General features: G+C 36.1%; 1 protein-coding gene across 1 annotated transcript in view; it reads right to left on the bottom strand.

The window, feature by feature from the left end:
* Positions 1 to 23,724, bottom strand: part of jmjd1ca (jumonji domain containing 1Ca) — a 157,196-nt gene that overhangs the window by 112,886 nt on the left and 20,586 nt on the right. Inside the window, exon 2 of the mRNA XM_056477224.1 lies at positions 15,441 to 15,611. Within this exon, the coding sequence (XP_056333199.1) occupies positions 15,441 to 15,611 (171 nt within the window). The remainder of the gene's footprint in view (positions 1 to 15,440; positions 15,612 to 23,724) is intronic.

The raw sequence follows: 23,724 nt of genomic DNA, 5'->3' as shown, positions 1-23,724 counted from the left end.
GAGACTGTGTGCAGCTTTACTCTCTGATTAAACTCATCTTGTGGGATTTCTAAGCTTTTTGAGAAATGAGAACGTCACCAATCTCCTCATATTTCACCTCCTTTTTGTAATACCTGTGTCATACCTATGTCATTATACATATTTGTGTCCTGATGTGTCACAAAAACACGTACACACACACACTTCAGAGATAATGAAAAGCCGTATATGCTTGTTTTATCAAACAGAATGATAAAAGAACAGTAATATTAGGGCTGCACGATATTGAAAAAACAGACATTGCAATATTTTGTTTCATATTGCGATATGAATATGATTTCACAAGACGACTTTAGTAACTCTTTTTTAAAGAATTCATCATTTTACATTGATTGAGTGTTTGTCTGTGACTGGGATTTTTGGGGTGAGCGCACCTGCATAAAATTACCCCAAAATATGCTAAATAAACCAATTAAACATGGAAAACAACAAAACAATGATAAAATAAAATAAACAGCACTTTAGGGTTTTGGTGGAGTAATGAGGTAGAAAAATTTAATAGTTAAAGGTAAAATAACAATGCATGGAGTCTTTATTGTATAAATAAACAAAAATAAACATCTTTGTTAAAGTGCCAAACTTTATCATTTTTTTGTGCCCAAATGGTTTAAATTCACTTAAAATCTTGGTCAAAGGCATTGAAAACACATTGGAATTATAATTTTCACACTATTATATTAGGGTTAAACTTTGCAATCAAATCATGTGCTCTGAACTGTGGTTGTTGGTTAAGTGTAATCCCAACTTGTTATCACTGATTTTGCGATGTGACTATTGCAGATTTGCACATATAATTAAAGTCAGAATTATTAGCCCCCTTTAAAAAAAATTTCTTTTTTAAATATTTCCCAAACAATGTTTAACAGAGCAAGGAAATTTTCACAGTATGTCTGATAATATTTTTTTCTTTTGGAGTTCGTTTTATTTCAGCTAGAATAAAAGCAATTTTAAATATTTTAAAACCCATATTAAGGTCAATATTATTAGCCCCTTTAAGTTATATTTTGTTTTGATAGTCTACAGAACAAACCATCGTTATACAATAACTAAAATTACCCTAACCTGCCTAGTTAACCTAATTAACCTAGTTAAGCCTGTCACTTTAAGCTGTATAGAAGTGTCTTGAAAATTATCTAGTCAAATATTATTTACGGTCATCATGGCAAAGATAAAATAAATCAGTTATTAGAAATTAGTTTTTAAAACTACTATGATTGAAAATTTGTTAAACAAATCTTCTCTCCGTAGGGGAAAAAATAAACAGGGGGGCTAATACTTCAGGGGGCTAATAATTCTGGCTTCAACTGTATTTGTTACACAGCGGATGCCCTTCCAGCAACCTTCTTTGCTTAAGGCGACTGTGCTTCTCCTTCAACTAAGTCCCTTATTTATCAGAGGTTGCCACAGTGGAATGAACCGCCAACTATTCCGGCATATGTTTTAGTCTTTGGGCTGTGGGGAAAGCTGGAGCACTCAGAGGAAACCCACACCTACATAGGGAGAATGAATCCTTTCCCAGCTGGGACTCAAACCAGCAACCTTCTTGCTGTGAGGTAACAGTGCTAGCCACTGAGCCACCATGCCGCTCTTTAATTAAAATATGACATAAATAAATTTCTACTAGTAAACTGTATTTATAAAGATACTAAAAATAAAAACAACAGGACTCAAAATAAACCTTGGTAGCACTGGGGTTGCACTCACACAAAACTCCCAAATATATTTTCAGGTCACACAAGTCGCGTCTGAAATGACACACTATACACTACTCACAAGGTCAACGTTTTTATGATTGACAAATTAGTAATATAAATTACCAAACTACCAAATAGTACCTGTCATAAATACAACCACATTCGCTATTGGGAGGAGACATAATCACTTTCATATGGGAATTTTTGCTTTCAAAATCCTGAATAAATAAAGTAATTCAACCTCAGCGCCAGACAGCTCCTCCTTTTTACCACATGAGCAAAGCTGCAACCATTGAGTGCCTTAACCAGTGTTGGGTAAGTTACTTTAAAATGTAATCAGATTACTAATTACTGACTACTACTGGAAAATTGTAATCTGATTACATTACTAATTACTTCATGTAAAAAGTAATCAGATTACTAATTACTTCATGTAAAAAGTAATCAGATTACTAATTACCTCACTTTAAAGTTACTTTTAAAACATACAAAACAGGAAAAAATACAAAATAAACTGCAGCTCTTTCAATCATTTAATATTCACTGAAAAACATTACAATGGGTTATCTCAGCAGCTAAAAACTTAGAGATAATTTGCCCAAAACTTAAAATTCTTTCTCATTCATTTATCTTTTTTTTTAACCACAAAAGAAGAAGAAAACTGGATAACCATTGACATCCATAGAATGAAGAAGCACTGCAGTGTTTGGGTGTTCTGTGTTTGTCTGAGGTAATTAGTCTACCTAAATGTGTATATTCCATAAAAAGTATGAAGCTGATGATCGGTCAGTTCTTGTCACGTGACTCGCAGTTTTCAACTAAAGTGCCTAGAAAATGCGAATGTGTATGCACAAGCAGCACGCCTCTATTGGAAATAACGAACTTGTGCACACAAAAGACGCGATATGTGAATGGCCCCATAAGCAGCTCCGCTTCTTTTCACATTCAGAAGATACTTTCACCCAAGATCCTGCACAAAAATCCAATTTAGGCTATTTAGGCTGAGTTGGGGCGCCGGTGTCCTCCTTGGTGATGAGTATTGTCGTAGAATGCTTTCTGTTCAAGTGCTTGAACAAGTTTCTGGTTGAGTTAAAAGCTGTCGAAATTTCCTTAGAGACTGGACATAGACTGCATTTCACAGCAATATTTTTGTTTTTAAGCTCAATGAAATCAAAGTAACGTCTGTATTTCCACATGAAGAAACAGCCGCTCTCAACAGCAGTACATGCTCATTTCACGTTGCAGCGGAAAATGTGATTTAAAAGAAGCTATTTTTCTTCTAAAAACTATATCTGTAACGTAAGTAATGCAACTTTAGTAACTGTAATCAAATTACACACATTTAAAATGTAATTATTTACATTACTGCGTTCCTCAAAAATGTAATTAGATTACAGTAATGCGTTACAGAGAAACACGTTATGCTACTTTTGTGTATTGGCCAAATAAGTGCACTTATTCAATTTTGAATGTTCAGTGTGAATACAGTACTTACGCTATTTACACTACAAAATGCTGTAGAATAGTGCATAAGTATGCCGTTTGGGATGCACAACAGATTACATTTCAAAAGATCTGCCGTAAGATTTAATAGAGCTCTATTATAAGCTATTACAAACTCCAATAATCCCTATTATGACTTAAATTTTATATCGTAATAGATAAACCTAATTGATTTGGAATTTTTTTTTATCATTCAAAAGCAAGAAGCTGAATTTTGGTGCAGAAATATTGAATGGATTTTATAGGGTCCTAAACAATTCCTTGCTCGTAAAATGAGTGAAAGGAGTTGCGTGCGTGTAATAAATTCAGAAACATTCATATAGTAGGAAACCAACACCGATAAGAAAGAGAGAGAGAGAGAGAGAGAGAGAGAGAGAGACCCCAAATCCCCAGAGGAAATAAATTTCCTAGGACACACAGAGCCGTGCACACAGACGTGCGGTTGACCTGTTATTCTGCAGGGTCATGGAGTAATGTAAGCTCTGCAGCTGGTACATAAATATGACTTTGAGAGCAGAGTCCAAGGTAACCCGACACACTCTACAGCTGCGCACATACACACATAATCACGAACACACACACTCTTGCACACACACACACACACACAATCATGAGCACACACATATGCGTACACACACTCTCTTGTCCACACACACACACACACACACACACACACACACACACACACACACACACACACACACACACACACTATTTGAGCTACATTCTGACTGATGAGGTGCAGCGAGAAAGGGCTCTCTCTGTTCTCTGCTCTGCGGCTCTCTGGAAGGTGGAGAGGGAATAAAATGAACAAAACAAATGAAAAGAAAGAGCGTCTTTCTCTCTGCTGAAATGATGGCACTGCGCTGCGACGTTCCTTTGGAAATTAAGCAGAACTTATGTCACACCTTCATGTGAAATGCGCACGCATTCATGTAGTAAATCATGAAAGCTTGCTGAATGTCCAGTCTGTGAAAATGACAGCGATGTATGAGCACATACAGCAGATTGCTTGCTCTCTGGAGAATACTGTGCTGGTTGTGTAATGAAAACTATATAGAAAGTCTATGGCAGAGGTACTGTATATGTAATAAAGCTATAGAGGTAAACAAGTGAAATAAAGTCAATCTAACATGCTGATGTAATGCTGCTTTGCTAATTAGATTTTTAAATTTTAGATTTTAGAATTAGATTTTATTATATAGTTAAAAAATTGGATTCATTTGAATATTGTATATTCTAAATTTATTGTATAGATCCTGAATATGAACATAAATTTAATTATTTTTAAAATATTAAAAATATTAAGGGTGACACGGTGGCTCACTGGTGCTCCGGTTTCCCACACAGTCCAAAGACATGTGGTACAGGTGAATTGAATAAACTAAATTGGCCGTAGTCTATGTGTGTGAATTACTGTGCATGGGTGTCTCCCAGTATGTACCGTTTTATGTTGCATTGTTATATTTGTGGGAATGCCAAAAATACATCGGATGAATTAAAATTATAGCTTCTTCATTTATGCCAGATATCCTTAGAATATTAAATAAAGATCATCTTCAATATAGAAATTGTATAAAATGTCCTACATGTCCTACGTCAAAGCTTACATTTTGATTAATATTTATTTTTTCTAATATTTAGATTTTTTGAAACCTTGGATTCCAGATTTTTAAATAGTTGGTTTTCTGCCTAATATTGTCCTGTCAAAAGATAAATAGTTGTTTCATTCAGCTTTAATTATGACCATCGCATTTTGTGATCAAGTGTCCCAATTAAAGAAACAGATGCTCTTTACTTAGCTTTAACTTAAAACTATTATGATATTGTCATCTATAACTTTGTATTCATTATATATTATATTGAACGGTAGTTTATGATGCACTAATAGTTAAAAAGTACATGTGTGTCAGTGATGCCACATTTATTTAACTGAGGTTATTATTATGGCGGAATTTACATTACACATTTTTAGAGAAACACTAGCAACAGCTGTTTTTAAAGTTGGAAGAAAGGAAATTTATATTTACAAGGACATATTATAGACAAATAAATACATTTGCAATACATTTTCCTTGTCTGTCCATCTAAACATAGACTTTTCTGGCTTGGTCAGTTTGCTCAGTAGCTCACCTTGTATAATGTTGCAATTGTGATGTAGAGTGCTCAGGCTTGAATCTGATGAAGTAGGCTTCAACAATAGAGATTAAAGCGATGCAAAAATCAAGGTAAAACTATGTGGATTAAAATTATAGTGCACTTTTCTTGCAGAGCTAACATCTGTTTTTGAATACACTAATGGTTGGGTTTAGCTCAGAGATGGTGATGTTTACAACAACTGCTGCCTTCCGGTAGACATGTACAAGGGCGTGTATCTGAAATGTTAAAACAATCTTACACAAAAACACAAAGAACTCCTTCTAATGGATGTCATCTTAAACATGCAACGAAATGTACCCTGAGCAATGTCATTTATTTTTTTTTTTTTAATCTAATATAAATTTAGTCTGAGGCATGAATTTACAATCAGCCAGGGCTGCAATATTCACTATAGTCTACCATTGTTGTTATGGTTGTTAAGTTCTCAAACATCACTGAACTCATATGAATGTCACTGTTATCGCAAAATCATGATACCGGTAATATTTCAAAAATGGCACAAAACGGCACTTTCATGGTCAACAAAAACGTTAAAAAGTTGAAAAGGATTCTGTAAAAACATGCTCTGAATCACAACTTTGTGGCAGAAGCAATCTTGAATAACATTTACCAATGGACCTTGAGAAACAAATGTCACACAAATGTGCAAAAAGTGGCTTTTTTAAAGTCATTCAAGTCAAATCAATGTTAAGTTCCCCTGGCATGATTTTTAATGCAATATTGACTTTCTAGCAAGGTCTTTTTGTTTTCTTGTAAAAAAAAAAAAACAGATAGTAAAGGTCAAAACGTCTCTCAGCACTTACGAATATGTCCAAAATCCCACACAAGCATAAAACACACACATAAAAGCACAAACCCATATTCGGCACGATGCGTTCACAGCCTCACACAGACACTCTGTTAAAGGTCTGTTTGACAGTCACACACACACACACACACACAGACTGGCTTTCATCCTGTGAGTGAGCGTCTGTCTCTTCTCGTCTCTTCTTGTCTCTTCTAATCTCTCTTTCACTCTCTGACAGTACACTGACGTACGTGCGGTGTTAATTTTTGACATAGAAGGTTGGAGAGGGATCGAGAAAAGAGAAGCAGGGTGATTACACGAGAGAAAGAGAGATAAAGATAGTGTGTGTATGTGTGTGTGTGTGTGTGTGTGTGTGTGTGTGTGTGTGTGTGTGTAGGTCACTGTGATGGAGCACGGCTGCTGACTCAGTGATATCCTATTCTACAGCAGAGAAAGTCACAGGCTTGTGTGTGTGTGTGTGTGTGTGTGTGTGTGTGTGTGTGTGTGTGTGTGTGTGTGTGTGTGTGTGTGCGTGTGTGTGTGTGTGCGTGTGTGCGTGTGTGTGTGTGTGTGTGTGTGTGTGTGTGTGTGTGAGATAGAGAGTAAAAAAGGAAACCAGAGCGTGTCTGTGGCTGTTTCAACCCACAGGGAAATGTATTGCTCAGAGCTTCTTTCATAGCCCATGTGTTTGCAGTTATATTTCATTTAGGTTTCTCCCAACAGAAGAGTCAACAAATGAGATTTTGTTGACATACAGTGAGAATATAGAGCTAAGGGCTGTTTGGTATTACCATCCAATGTCGGAGATTATCCATAGTTTATCCAAAGTGCAATTAGTGACTCGCTGAATTATTTTGCCAAACATAAATATAGATTTTGCATAATTTGTGATGGGAAATTTAATGAGCCAACAGTTCAAATATATATTAAGTTTGTCACATATATGGGCATAATGACCATTTATGTTATTAGTTGCCAAGCAACGCTGCCAATTTCAGTTAGATAGCCAACAGTGTGCATATTACTTATTATATAATGGCTTCAAACATGGTTCGCTGCATCATATTTATAGCGAATCACTGTTTGAGCCATTTATGTTAAACAAAATGTGAAAAAATGTTTTTGCCAAACTAATTTAGTTGAATTTAGTACACTGTAAAAAGTACTGTTTGCTTTACATTTTTAAGTTGAATCAAATTAAACAACCCAGGCATTTTAACTTAAATAACATTAAACAGACTTGATGTTTAAGTTATAGAAGCTGTTTTAAGTTAGAAACAGGATTAACTTGCGTTAATAACTTACAATTAACATAAAAACATATGTTTTTTGATCATAAAATCTGTTTACTTTTTTATTGTCAAGCTTAAAACTAAATATTTTAAATATCTGTGATAAATTTTTCATGGTAATGTAATTATACTGTAACTTTTTTATTATGTTTTTTATTATGTAAGTAAAATTTTCAAGCTGAATTACATGAAAATAACAATATATAGCGTAATATACACAACTGTTCAAAAGTGTTTTGTCAGTAATATATATATACATGTATATATATTTTTTAAATTCATTAATTTTCCTTCAGCTTAGTCCCTTTATTCATCAGGGGTCACCACAGCGAAATGAACCACCAACTTACACAGAGGAACACGGGCAGAACATGCAAGCTCCACACAGAAATGCCAACTGACCCAGCCAGGATTGGAACCAGCGACCTTCTTGCCGTGAGGCAACAGTGCTAACCATTGAGCTATCGTGTCACTCATAACTAACTTAAGAAAAAAATGGTCACATTTGAACAGTACAATTTTCATTTCTAATAAAACTCATTTACAACTCATGCCTCAATTAACTCATAATTTGCTGCTTATTAACAGTTTTTAAGGTAGTAGTTGGGTTAAGTATTAGGTAGTGGTCATGCAGATTATGTACTTTCAGTAGTTCACGCTTAGATATTTCTTAAGGCTAATAGTAGGTTTGGCATGCTGTCCTGGGAGAGAACCCTGAGCTCTGAAATAATTGAGCCCAAGGCTCCCGCCTGGTCAGTGAGCATGTAAGGGGGTACTATAGATATTTATATATAGATATATATACATACATATACATACGAACCCAGAGCATGCGTCAAAAGCGCCGCCACATTTGTACAGTGTTCCCAGGGCAAATGCAATTCAACAGCCATTCAAGACTAAAGCCAATGTGAAGATGCTGCTGATGTGTACGCGTGTAGTAACGAGCAAACAAAGAAAACAAAGTATGATGGCAGAACATTTTATAATTAAGATTACGTTTTTTATGTTTTGTATGTTACAAACTTTTGTGCTAAACAAGTATTGATGATAATACAATCACTTACTGCACTAACCATAAAGCAAAAGATCACCAACTTGCACTTAATATTAGGCTTCTGCTAGTTTTGTTGAATAAGCAAATAAAAAAAAAGAAATATGATAACAAAATGCTGGTGCCAAAAACTTGCATTATTGTCGGCTAAGTGAACGAGTCGTTCATAACGGGGATTCATTAACAAACGAATTGCTCCCTCCATTAGAACGAGAAGTGAAAGAAGTTTCAGGACATGTTTTAAATCAAATATAACAGGGAGGGAGGATAATACATTTCCATGCACACAAACACATGCTCTTTCTTGGCCATGTCCGTGCGGTCACTAATCCATTGATATAGAAAAGTGATGTAAAATAATAATTTTTATAATCTAAAAAAAAATTGCATACAGACCATAGATATATGTATATATGTGTGTATATATCTCTAGCTCTGGATGGCCTGTCCTCCACTGCACCTCGGTCCCACATTCATTTCAAAGGAGCGATACCCTGAACTAAAATGGCGGCTCTATTGACTCATTCCTTCTAACAACAGGGTAGGCGACATCTAGTGTAAATATCTATGAGAGGGTACAAGATCAGGTAGTTCTCGAGAACTCTCCCTGGTAAAGGAGGAAAAGGGGGAGATAGGGGGATTCTTTAAAAAATGAAGATATGGGAGTAATGCTAGACAGGCTATTTATAGTGAGTTTGGAACAATCTGATGGGCTTACTAATGATTACAGATGAGAGACCAGCCGCAATCAATCATATCATGTGCTCCTCTCGAAATTAATTTGTGTAACTTCACTTATAAGAACTACTACTTATAAGCCACAATAGTGAGAACTGGTACTTAAACTGAAATGTAACCAAAAAATAACAAATTAACAGACTACTGACCCAGACTAATGTTCAGTTCAGTCGTCTTCTGCTTTAAATGTTTCGCTAAGAAATGGGAGTTTGTCATTCATTTATTCTGAAAGTGAATCTATCAGTATGTTGCCACAGCACGGACTGCAGAAGCAGAGAGGATACACTTGATGCCTGGAACAAATATGACATAACTATATTGGGAAGTGAGAAAAAGATCCAGTCATTTCAGATCTGTGTCATGTGCCTGGGGTCTTAAAGTGACAGGAGTCCTATTTACTGTCATTATTTTATATTTTGATTACCTTTAATCAATTGCTGTAGATTTTCTAGCCTGACAATTATTACACCTACCCCAAAAGCCTAAAGGACTTTTTAAAAACTTAATTTGTCCTTATTTTGAATGTAATCTGCATTTGCTGTGCAAAATTTCCGTAACTGGAAACATGCTCTGAAATCATTCTGGGAACATACAAAAAAAAGTTAACAGATATTTACATTTATGCACAGCGTGTATACATTTATAGATTTACAGTAAAAGAAATGGAATAACCTTTTCCAGATGATTGGTTTATGTATTTTTATTCGAATTTATTAACACTTTATTAAGCATCTATAACTTATTTTCTCGTTTTGAGCGTTATAAACTCTAGATGATGGATAGTAAAGCTCAAAGTGTCTTCTTTCCAAAGATACATGCACTGTGAATGTACACCATTGTACAGTAGATGTTACTGTTTTAATTTGGGAAGGTCATTTTTGAGAAAGTGCCTCTGACGATGAGGTAAAGAAGGACACAGATATAGTCTCGTAAAACTTTTTACAGAAATCTTATTTTGCATGCTTTCTTCATCAAATTTAAAATATAAACTCATGTGGGGGTTGACACAATGGCTCAGTGGTTAGCACTATCACCTCATAGCAAGAAGGACTCTGCTTTTTGGAGTCCCAGCTGAGTCAGTTGGCATTTCTGTGTGGAGTTTGCATGTTCTCCTCATGGTCGTGTGGGTTTCCTCTGAGTGCTTTGGTTTCCCCCACAATCCAAAGATAAACTAAATTGTCCGTAGTGTGTGTGTGTGTGTGTGTGTGTGTGTGTGTGTGTGTGTGTGTGTGTGTTTCCCAGTAATGGGTTGCGGCTGGAAGGGCATCTGCTGTGTAAAACATATGCTGGATAAGTTGGTGGTTCATTCCGCTGTGGCGACCCCAGATTTATAAAGTCGAAGGAAAATGAACGAATGAATGAAATATTGAACACAGTGCAATTTTTTTTTTCTCATTACCACATAATGTATAACTTTCCATATTTTTTATCATGAAACTTTCTAGATGGACCATAGTAAACTATAGTAAAGTATATTCTTTCCAATAATACCTAATTTTTGTTTGTAGCTCGCTGGAGTCAAGAGCTGTTACTATTTAAAGTTAGGTAGGTGTAAATTCCCATACGTGAGTTCTGGCTAACAGGTTTTAAATCTGGTTTTGACAAATGTCATCATTTGCTCTATTGCATTTGTTTAGCTAAATAATCTGCTGAAATTCAGCGGGGAAAGAGATATTCATGCATAGAAATAACTACGGTTGAAGACATACAGGGAACTTTCTTCCAATGTTCATGGACACTGGAAACACATGGACACAAATCATATTTATTTATTTTGTTTGCTCTAATAGTTCAATTTGGTATACCAAGATACGTACATATATATTGAACAATGCTATAGAACTGGTAAAAACATGTCTCTCAAACCATCTTTTGATGCATTTTTAACACTGACAATAAAAAGAAATCCAGTACCACCTTACATGTGTGTGTTTCTGTGTGCATGTCATTGAGATAGCTGTGTGTGTGTTTGAGAGTGAAATAAAAGGTAGAAAAAGTGAGAGAAAAGACAGTGAGCATGAAACTGAAAGGAAAGAGGTCAGTGTGTGTGTGTGTGTGTGTGTGTGTGTGTGTGTGTGTGTGTGTGCGTGCGTGCGTGCGTGCGTGCGTGCGTGCGTGCGTGCGTGTGTGTGTGTGTGTGTGTGTGCGTGTGTGTGTGTGTGTGTGTGTGTTGGCAGAGTCAGATGAGAACAGAGGAATCAGAAGAAGAGGCTGTGTAAAATCACCCTTTCTCTCGCTCTCAGATGTTGCTGTAGAAATACCTTTTATACTGACCACACACACACACAGCTTTATCAAACATAGTGCAGTGAATGGAGGAAGTCCACACACTCACACACACACACACACACACACACACACACATAGACACGTTCACTCTTATCTCTGCAGCCTGTTGGCCAAACACAGCTCTGTTGCCACAGTTACCCCACTTACCCATGTAAATGGCCGTAACCCGTGGTTACTCCAGGTTACGCACAGTAGCACATGGTTAGCCACGGTTTTATGACATCATAAATGAGCTTACGTAATGTCAGACTGAATAGTATGAGTCTGTAGTGGCACAATTGACTGCTTTAAAGGGCACCTATGATGAAAATCATTTCTTGTAAGCTGTTTGGACAGGACTGTGTGTAGGTATAGTGTGTCCACAGTCATATTGGGGTGATATAAAGACAATAAGTCTCTTTTTTTTATTTCCTGATGTTAAAATAGGATCCAAATCCCTCCCGTTTTGAGACCTACCTCAACGTGACGTAGGAGTGTGGTTTCCCCACCCATCGAATTTATTGACAGTCGTGTATTAACATATCTCCGTAGTAATGCGGAATATCCAATATTCTGAAAGGTTTTATAAATAATCTGATGGGTGATTTGAGCTGAAATTTTACAGACACATACTGGAGACACAAAAGACTTATCTTAAATCTTGAAAAAGGGGTAAAATAGGTGCCCATTAAGTCTTTGATATGGAAGAGGATTATATATATATATATATATATATATATATATATATATATATATATATATATACACTTCATGACTTTTGAAAAATAAAACAGGACACATGAGCCAGTCAGTCTCCTGTGGTTCAGATATAAAAGCAGAAGCACATCAGTTGTATTCATTTGTGCTGAGTGACTTCATTAGTTTGATGTTCACAAACACAGTGCTGTTCAGTGTTCAGTCACATGTAATTGATTGTCATGATTAGCGTAAATGTGTGGTTCACATTGCAGCAAAAAGCTTCAGTACAAACCACAGTTCGCTTCTGAACATGACTAAATTTTTAAAGTAGTGCTTCCTATGTTTTCCTATGTTTAACTATGTTTTAAAGTAGTGTTTCCTATGTTATCTTTTAGGAATATAAAAGCAAGATGGCTTTAATGAAATGTGCCTTTCTATTGCATTTTCATGATTAAAAACATATCAGCCAGCTGTTTTAATGATTCATTAAATATCAGACTTCATCCTAATTTATCAGCTGAATAATTCTGATTATTTTTTTGCTAAATGAGCTCAGTGTCTGACTCACTTATCCATCTGCAAGTTAAAATTACTGTCAGAAAAACAAATAACTGTTCATATGAATATGTTTAAATACATTGTACTGTGTGTATATATATATAAAATTATTCCCCCTCCTGTCATTTTTTTCGTTTTCAAATATTTCCCAAATGATGTTTAACAGAACAAGGAATTTCCTATAATATTGTCTTTTTTGTTTATTTCAGCTAGAATAAAATCAGTTTTTAATTTTTTAAAACCATTTTGAGGTCAATATTATTAGCCGCCTTAAGCAATATTTGTTTCTACAGAACAAACCATTATTATACAATGATTTGCCTAATTACTCTAACTTGCCTAATTAACCTAGTTAAGCCTTTAAATTGCACTTAGCGCTAATTACTAGTATCTTGAATAATATCTAGTAAAATATTATGCTCTGTCATCATGGCAAAGATAAAATAAATCAGTTATTAGAAATGAGTCATTAAAACTGTTCTTAAAATTATCTTCTTTGTGTAAAAAAAAAATTGAAGATAAAAATATACAGGGGGACAATAATTCTTATCTCAACTGTATAATATCGAAGTCTATATCATACACAAGACATGTCACTCGTATAGTTTTGAATGGGAAAAAGTGTAATGGTCAGTATGGCAAATGAAGCCCCGCTTTTTATTACAAGAGCCAATCATCGATCGCTATAGACTGAAGTTTTTCCAGGGGAGAAGCTCAGACCAGACCTTTTTTTTAAATGACAGTTTTTGTGGTCAACAAACACACAGGAATCTCAGTGAATACTAGTGTCACAGACATAAGAAATATATCAACATAAAGCTTGAAATTTCCTCTTTTAAATGAACTGACTATACTTGAGAACAAAGGTTTTTTGGTTTTGTAATCTGTATGAAATGAATGCAAGGCACAATCTGTCCTGTCAAACACACATCACATGACAGCAACTACTCAAATCCCCACACACTTGTAAACAGAGTTGCTGTCATTTCTGGAGGAGATTCACCATCAAGACCAAGTTGTGAATTTCTTTAGAAGAGCAGCACGATCTGACAAAGCATTATTCAGAGGATGATGTGTAACGTGGCCATAAATGAGGTTGGTGTCATGATCTTGTTCTTTTTGAGTGCACATGCGCATTAGCTTGGGCAGCTTGACAATATGCATATTTTGTTTGATTCGAAAGATTAGAAACTAAACTTATTGACCTTATTCTACAATGCGGATGTGCGCTCGTTTTTGCGATTGAATTGAGAAATGACTAGAGATAATAACCGGCAAAAAACGATCAAACTACTCGCTCTACAAACAAGTATTTGCATGACTATACATAAAAAGTAGAATAATATAATAAGAAAAGATCAGTTTGCAACATCAAGCAGCATAACGAGCTGTTTTTAACCTCTAAAAATGAAAGGACGTGAATGAGACTGGAAGTTTCAAAGAGTCAAATGGCTGCGCCAGCTCGTACGCAGAGAATAAGGTGAATAGGACCGTTGTTGCTTAATTTTATTGATGATTCCAAATATGTAATGTAATCGTAAGCTTGGCAAACAGTTTTGGAGAATTTTATGTTTTCACATTCAGACAGAATTTTCATTTCAAAGATGTCTGCCAATTGAAATGACTTGCCTTAATGGGACTTTAATAATATCATACCTGTCAACCCATTCGTTTTCCCCGGGATTCTCCCGTATTTTACAGTTCTATCCCGCTATCATCCCGTAAAGGTATTTTCCCGTATTTTTATTCTTTCTCTGAAGGGTGGCAAATATTAGATTAAAGAGCCAATCCTCTCTATACGCAACCCATACGGCCGAACCACCAGGATCTGTTCTGTGCTTTCGCTCTGTATAGGCATAAATGGGGAATAAATGGGGTAAACATAATAAATTATTATGGTGGGCATATCCCTTATTTTCACATCCCAATGTTGACAGGTATGTAATATACAGTATATTTATGTTATATCTATATTCACACTTACAATATAGACATATATATTTTTGTATGTATACTGTATGTGTTTACATAGGTATACACACACTGGAATATCAATATTTACATACATATAAACTAAATATAAACTTCTTTTGGGCCGCACGGTGGTACAGTGGGTAGTACGATCGCCTCACAGCAAGAAGGTCACTGGCTCAAGTCCCGGCTGGGTCAGTTGGCATTTCTGTGTGGAGTTTGCATATTCCCCCCCGTGTTGGCATGGGTTTCCTCAGGGTGCTCCTGTTTCCCCAACAGTCCAAACACATGCGCTATAGGTAAATTGAAAAAGCTAAATTGGCTGTAGTGTATGTGTGTGAATGCGAGAGTGTATGGGTTTCCCTGTGTTGGGTTGCAGCTGGAAGGGCATCCGCTGTGTAAAACATATGCTAGAGAAGTTGGCGGTTCATTCCGCTGTGGCCACCCCTGATTAATAATGGGACTAAGCCGAAAAGAAAATGAACAAACTTATTTTGTATAATACAGATCCTTAAATTTAAAAAATAAATCTTCAAGATGAATGGAAAAAAAACGGCACACTCCAACTCTGACTGCACAAATCACAGTCTATCTTTCTCCATTTTATGCCATGATATCAGCTGATGTGTTGACAAATGTGTGTCAATGGCTGTACTCTGGGTCTTTCATGGACTCACCAGGGCGGGTTGCAGTCTCCTCTTCTCCTGGACGCTGCTGCTGCTGCCGTTACTGCTGGGTTTCTTGGCGGCCCAGACGAGTTCCTGCTCCAACAAAACCACCTCACATTCCTCTTTGAGTCTCCTCCACTTCCTCTCCGCGCACTGCTCGCCGTCCCACTGCACACACACCTAACACACACACAGAGACAGAGAGACAGTTGCAAATTACTGTTCAGACACACAGGTGCATACACACAGAGCATATGTGTTCATAATTAACTTGATTGATGGGGCTAATTAATGCAGCACTCAAAGGTGATAAATCTAATAAACTAGAAACAAATGTCAAATCACAAACAGCATACTTAAACACAACCACATGCACACAACTTACACATACTGTATACAACATGAAGCGGAAATGCAGTCGGTTAGCCATGAATGTTGTATGTTGATCTACATGATGAAACGATACTCTTAGACCACACACACACGCACACATATATATGAGCACACACAAATCTGCACACACACAAACATGTACATGCATGCACACAAGCAAGCACACAGAACACATGCATGTATACACATAAGCGCGTATGCACATGTCAGAACACACAAATCTGCACAAACACACAACTAAATGCACACACACACACACACACATAAATATGTACATGCATGCACCCAAAAGCAAGCACAGAAGCAAGCACGCACACAGAACATACATACGTATGTACACACATTCACATACACACAAACATGCAAACTCTCAAAATACAAATGCACACACATTTACACACACAAACATGCAAATTTACTCACTCACATACACGCAAACACAAATGCACACACATACCCATCCAAATGCACACACGCTTTTACACACATTCAGAGACAGAAACATGCACACACATATGCAAGTACATACATACACAAATGTACACAAGAGCACATGCACACACACTCATGTACACACACATTCACAAAAACAAACATGCACACACATATGCAAGTACATACACACTCACACACAGACATTCTCACAAACATACACACACTCAAATGCTCAACCATTCTTACAAACATACACACACACAAATGCACACAAGTGCAAATGCACACACACTCATGTACACACACATTCACAGAGACAAACATGCACACACAAGCACACATATAGACTATATACTGTACACACACACCGAAAATGCACACATATCCACAGACAAACATGTACACACATACAAGTACATGCTTAAATGCACACACCTACACATTCACACACACAAACATGCACACACAAGCACATACATACAGTACACATTCACAGACACACACAAACATGCAAACTAAACACACATACAAATGCACACACACACATGCATATGCACACATCTACACATTCACACGTTTACACAAACATGTACACACATACACACACAAACACATGCACACACACACAAATGCACACACGTCCATCACCTCTATACACCCGTGTACACACATATACACACACGCTTATACAAATGCACACACATCCACACACAAACTTGCACACACACACACACACACACACACACACACACACACACACACACACGCACGCACACACACACACACACACACACACACACACACACTCAAATTCACACACCTACACATTTACACACACAAACATGTACACACACAAATTTGCACACACACGTCCATCACCTGTACACACACACAATCATGAATCAAAAAATAAGCACAAACGCATATACACACACATACATACAAATGCACACACATCCACACACAAACATGCACACACACACACAAAACTTAAATGCACACACCTACACAAACATGTACACACAAACACACATTTGCACACACAACACGCAAACACATGCCTGTCTCTCGTACAATCATACATTCACAGATCAAAAAATGCACACACATGCATATACACACATGCATACACACCAATACATACACACAAAAATGCAAAAACATGCACATACACACACACACATTCACACACACAAATGCACCTACACACAACAAACTAGACCACACAGTCCAGTCCACATCACCCAGAATAGCCTAAAAATCACATTATTCTTAGAACGTCTGCACTGAATGCTGTGAGTGGTATCTGTCACCCAGAGTGTCATCAGAGCGTCACAGGCGCTGCGTCTGACTGATGACTGAGCCAGATCAAATTAAAACTCGCTCAACGGCTGCAATGAGCCATCCAGCTCTACTGCAGCATGACAATATGGCTCAATCTGAGGCACCTCTGAAGTCACCCAACAGTAAATCAGTACGAAAACAGCGCTGCTCTCACAGTGAGTCAGAACTCTGAGAAAGCATTAGCGGCTGAGGATAAATAGAGGTAGAGCACCTCTGCTTCTCATCTCTGTGTGTCGCGTGAAAGAAGATTAAATTAGAAGCATTAGACATGGTTTGTACCACCAAAACAGAAATTGTGAGATTTGCAGGCACATTAGGATCTTTTAAATTGAATGACTGATGAAGCATTTTGAGATTTTACCATATTTAAAAGCTTGATTCAAACATATTATTGTAAATTTAGATTATTTTAGACATTGAAAATGTTAAGCTTAGTATTTAACAAATTTGTGTTTGTGTAGTAGGGCTGTATGGTTAATTGAAGGCAATTGTCCTGTGCATTTTGTCAGTAAAGACAGTTCTGTCATTAGTAGTAAATCTCGAGCAGGGGCGTTGCTAGACATAAAGCTCTACCGGGGCATGTACCCCCTTCTCTTATATATATATATATATATATATATATATATATATATATATACATATGTATATATACATTTGTATATTATATTTATTATAAATAAAAGTATTCTTATTATTATACAATTATTCTTCAAAATAATCTTAATAAGTGCAGCACGTGTGAGTGGCGCGCATGTTCTCTGCGCACATGCAGAGATGCGTCAGTTTGCTTTTTGATTACATTGCTTTCACCAGCGTTGGTTCGGTTGCACATAGAGAATAACGTCTTTATTTCGGAATTACCACTCTTAATAAATACACTTGCATATGAAGTAAATCATATCTCAATGCATTTACTGGGGCACTGGAGATTTTCACTGGGTGAATTGGGTCTAGCGACGCCCCTGATCTCCAGCATGCGCTTTTAGATAGAGTAGCATTTACTACACAGAGTCGTAGTTCACTGACAAGCTACACAAAATCATGTTCATAATCACAGACGATTTAATTGAGACGGTTGCTTGCATAACTCATTGAACTACCAGCCCAATCTCACATGGAAACGTAACACTTTTACATATTGTTAAAAAAATTGTTAATTTATACAAATTCATACAATTTTATTCATATGAAAATATTTTTTAAAGAGGCGTGGCCCCAAACCCTACCCCTAAACCTAACCCTCATTTAGAAGTGAGCAAATACGAATGAAATCATAAATATTTTCGCCAAATGAATTGGATTTGTGCATTTTTTAATCGTGTTTTAAATTTACAAATTGGATTTGAATATTTATAAATCATAAATTCATGAATCATAAATATTTACGAATCGTGTTTTTGAATTTATGAATTGGTTTGTGTATTTACGAATTGTGTTTTGAATTTCTGAATTGGATTTGTGTATTTTTGAATCGCGTTTTAAATTTACAAATTGGATTTGAATATTTATAAATCATAAATTCATGAATCATAAATATTTACGAATCGTGTTTTTGAATTTATGAATTGGTTTGTGTATTTACGAATTGTGTTTTGAATTTCTGAATTGGATTTGTGTATTTTTGAATCGCGTTTTCAATTTACGAATTGGATTTATGTGTTTATGAATCATGTTTTGAATTTACAAATTAAATTTGTGTATTTACGAATCATGTTTTGAATTTACAAGTTGGATTTGTGTATTTACAAATTGTGTTTTGAATTTGCAAATTGGATGTGTATTTACGAATCGTGTTTTGAAATTATGAATTGGATTTGTGTATTTTTGAATCGTGTTTTGAATTTCCGAACTGGATTCGTGTATTTTTGAATTGCGTTTTGCATTTACAAATTGGATTTGTATATTTATGAATCAAGTTTAGAACTTACTAAATTGATTTTGTAAATGTGACGTGTCTGAACAATATTTTGTAAATTTATTATTTTTGAGACTTATCTGGCTCTATGGTAAGTTGCTTTGGATAAAACTTTCTAAATGCATACATGACAATATCTTGCATTTTGGGGGGAATTCTAGGTACATTTGAATGTTTGATTTAAATGCACAACAAAGTTTTGATCGAATGTTTGACGTATTCGCAGGAGCGGAATCCCACATGAGCTGATGCACTTAGATTTGTTTACAACAGAGAAAAAGGACACACTCAAGAATAGCTCGTTATTTTATTATTATGCAATGAGAATGCTTGTCCTTCAGTGTATGTGCTCAGAGCTATATGCCCAGGCTGTGAATTACAGGTAATAAAATTGTAAATAATGCTCAGAGCAATCGTTTGGCTTCATAAGACCACAGTGCATCATCAGGAGCCGCTGGTAGTAATTATGATTTGTTTTGAATGTGTTTTTTGAATCTGTGTTTTAAGTCAGTTATGGCACCCACTGACTGCCATTATCCGGATACCGGAAAACAGCTGCAGTTCCAGCTAACAAAATCTTTTTTATTGTTCAACTGAAGAATAAAGGCATCTTCATCTTGGATGTGTTGAGGGTGAGTAAATAAATAGGATTTATTTTTACCTTTAACTGCATTTGAAAGCTTAGTTAAAGTGTAAAACATCTTCAAATGCATTTGAATTATATCTGTAGAATATACATTCAATCAAATGATGCTACTAGAGGGTCGCTGAATCTAGTTGGCATTTCCTCCGCCTGCTCCGGTTTCTCACACAGTCCAAACACATGCGCTATAAGTGAATTGGATGAACTAAATTGGCTGTAGTGTATAAGTGTGTTTGAATGTGTAAGGGTGTTTCCCAGTACTGAGTTGTGGCTGGAAGGGCATCCACTGCGTAAAACATATGATGGAATAGTTGACGGTTCATTCCGCTGTGGTGACCTCTGATAAAATAAAGAGTAAGCCGAAGGAAAATGAATGTTTGAATAATCTGATGGTTATATTATGCTGAAACTTTACACACATTCTGGAAACACCAAAGACTTATCTTACATCTTGTAAAAGGGGTAAAATAGGAGCTTTTTAAATGATCAGTTCTGAATTTTTGGCTTGTTTAATAAAAAATATATATATACCAGTCTAAGTGTATTTGACTATTTGATTTAAATTTAAATGTTCAATATTTGTACAGCCTAAATGCTTCGCTTTGGCAAAAACTGTCTGCTTAAAGCTGAATACCCACTTGCTATTTATGGCCTTGATATACTTCAAAGAACCAACTAGTGTGATGTCATATCAAACTAAATCAGGCAGTTCAAAAAGTGAAGTTTCCAGAAAAGTCAGCTTCTGCTGTTCAACACCTTCAAAACTACACTGGTCTGTTTTGGTGATATGATAGGCAGATGTAGCTCTGTCATGTAAGTCATCTCGAGTAAAAAAGACTGTTGACCCAAAAAGAATTATTTGCTCACTATGTATTAATTTATTAACGAGTGATAAACAAAAAAAAACATATTTTGAAAAATGTTGGCTACCAGTAGCCAATAGTTATGTTTCCATCCACCTATTTGTTTGCGCATTTTTAATATCCGCATAAACAAATGCCAATATAAAAATGTGTCTTCTGTTCATGTTCATACTGTCTTCTGAGGCGCAAGTCATTTATTAAATAAGGAAAAGATTGACGCAGCTTCTCCCACAGCAAATTCAGTTTTTATTGTTGATATTTGCCACCAGTTAATCAGGAAATTATGATTTTGTTCTCGTTGACTTATTTGATGGAAATGCTGCTTTATTCGCACGTCTTTTATGCAATATTCCAGTTTTGTGCATAAAGTTCATTTGCATTTTTGGATGGAAACATAGCTACTTTCATCAGTATGAAAACAAATACAATAGAAGTCAATGGCAAACATTTCAAAAGATCATCTAGGTTTAAAACAATAAACTGGTGAACTATGCCTTTAAAGTTTCCCAATACTGGGTTGCGGCTGGACGGCCATCCGCTGTGTAAAACATATGCCAGAATAGTTGGTGGTTCATTCTGCTGTGGCGACCTCTGCAAAATAGAGACTAAGCTGAAGGAAAATGAATGAATGTATTATCCCTTAAAATTCCAGTTCAGTTCGCTAACAGTATACTGTTGATCTTTTCAGCTTCTTTTAACACCCAAACCGAGGGAAAAAACTTCACCATATACTAGTTTCTGAAGCAGTCATAAGGGGCTAATCTAGTGCTTCTGAATGAATGATTATGTAGAGGCATAAGAGACTCACGCACTTCACCTTCACCTACTTCACGCTAGAATAGCAAACTTCACACGTTATTAACCATACAGATGTGCATGTGTGTGTGTGTGTACTCATCAGACAGACATTTTTCTTATGCTCTATAGCAGAGATGCTCAAATTAGGGCCCGTGGGCAAAAGTTGGCCCATGGTAACCTTTGATTTGGCCCACCATTCCATTTGAAAAGAGAGGAAGAATGTTGGGAAGGTGGTTGGGGTGGATGCCTTTGACAGAGATTGTTATTTCGATTTTAACGTAACCCTTTGTTTCTTTGTTTGATTGCAGAGCTACAAAAAACAACTAAAATGAAATGTTTCAATGTTGTAAATTAATGAGACTTTTAACATGTAAATACTGTCACTTGACAAAAAGCAATGCACGAGACATTGGGGCAAGCAAATCAAGTCAAAGACAGGAGCAGGTCGACTAGTGTTTTCAGCATTGAACAGCATTGTGTTATAAATGGGATTGTAAATGTAAAAAAATGATACTGCATTCGTTAATATGATTTAAAGCAACATTTTCTTGTTATTTTTAAATATTTGTAATAAATTAAGAAATTACCTATGGCAAATTTAAAGAGCCATGAAACCCCCCTGACTCAGTAGGGTGTTTGCACACCTCTAGTTTGAAAAAAGTCAGGAAAGTGGGTGAGTCCCGCTTTGTTTAGGTGGGAGTGTTGCGTGGTTACGTTTATATGGTCACCAGTTATTTAGTTATTTGGCTTAATGTGAATAAGACAATAATATGATTAGAGTGTTTGCATATGAGCTGCTTTTTGAATGTTCCTTTCATGATCCCGTTGCACATGTTATAGCACATAGATGCATTAATGTCACTGCGTCACCACAATATCCACGTTTCCTCCAGAGTTTTATGTAATTTTGGGTGTTTCATTCTTAATTTGTTGACTTTAACAGCAGTTTGGCACTTTTTACTTTCATTCAGGAGCATTTTATGCATGACAAACGAGATATTGGATGTGAGGAACTGCTGTAATAATAATAATAATAATTATAATATTAATAATGTTGTTTTAATGAAATTTGATACCGCACACTGAATGGGAGAAAACCTCCACATTTCTCGGTAGATGCAGAGACTCGGTAGGTGCAGAAAATAGCGTCAAACAGCCGTGTGTGTATAGACTATACTGTCACAAAATGCAGCGAAAATCCTACATGACGGTAATAGTTTGATTAAGGTGTTTACATGTTTATATTCGGAGAGCATATGAGTGCTCTCGGAGTGGATCTTTCAGTCCATAACATTGTAATGATATTACTGTAAACTACTGTAACTAAATTATTTTGACTAAGGTATGTCTTTAAAAACTGAAAGAGCGATACTAACTGCTAACTGGATTTCACCATTTCCAGATGCGAAAAGCTCTCAGGTAAAAAATAGTACTTACAAATGTATTTTTTGTCACATGTTAGCAGACCACTGTAATCCACACATGTGGGTTTACATGCGAGCTGTGCTCTCATAGCAGGGAAATGGAAACAAAACCTTTGTTGCAGCAAATTTATAAACACAACACTGATGACCCATGTCTCCGAACAATTCTTCTTCTTCCACTTGTTTTAATTACAATTGGCAACACAACATGGCGTCTCTCCGACCACTGCAACAGGTAAAAACAGTCTTCGAAGCTATCATGCATATTAATGAAGTTATGATGAATTAATGATGAAAACTCAATGATGTCATGTTATATCGGCCAGTACAGACAGCCAATCTCCATGCTGGAATTTACACAATGATCTCATTGATGTGACGTTGCTTTAAAATTTCTTTTCAAACCGGAAGAACGAATTTGCTCGAAATAGCGCAAAAAACAACCAAATTTTCACTTGTTAGCTAAATATATGTGTCC

This window comes from Danio aesculapii, chromosome 17 (genome assembly GCF_903798145.1).
Source record: "Danio aesculapii chromosome 17, fDanAes4.1, whole genome shotgun sequence".
Taxonomy (NCBI): Eukaryota; Metazoa; Chordata; class Actinopteri; order Cypriniformes; family Danionidae; genus Danio; species Danio aesculapii.
Note: the sequence above shows the minus strand (reverse complement) of the source record. Positions and strands in the feature narration are given on the sequence as shown.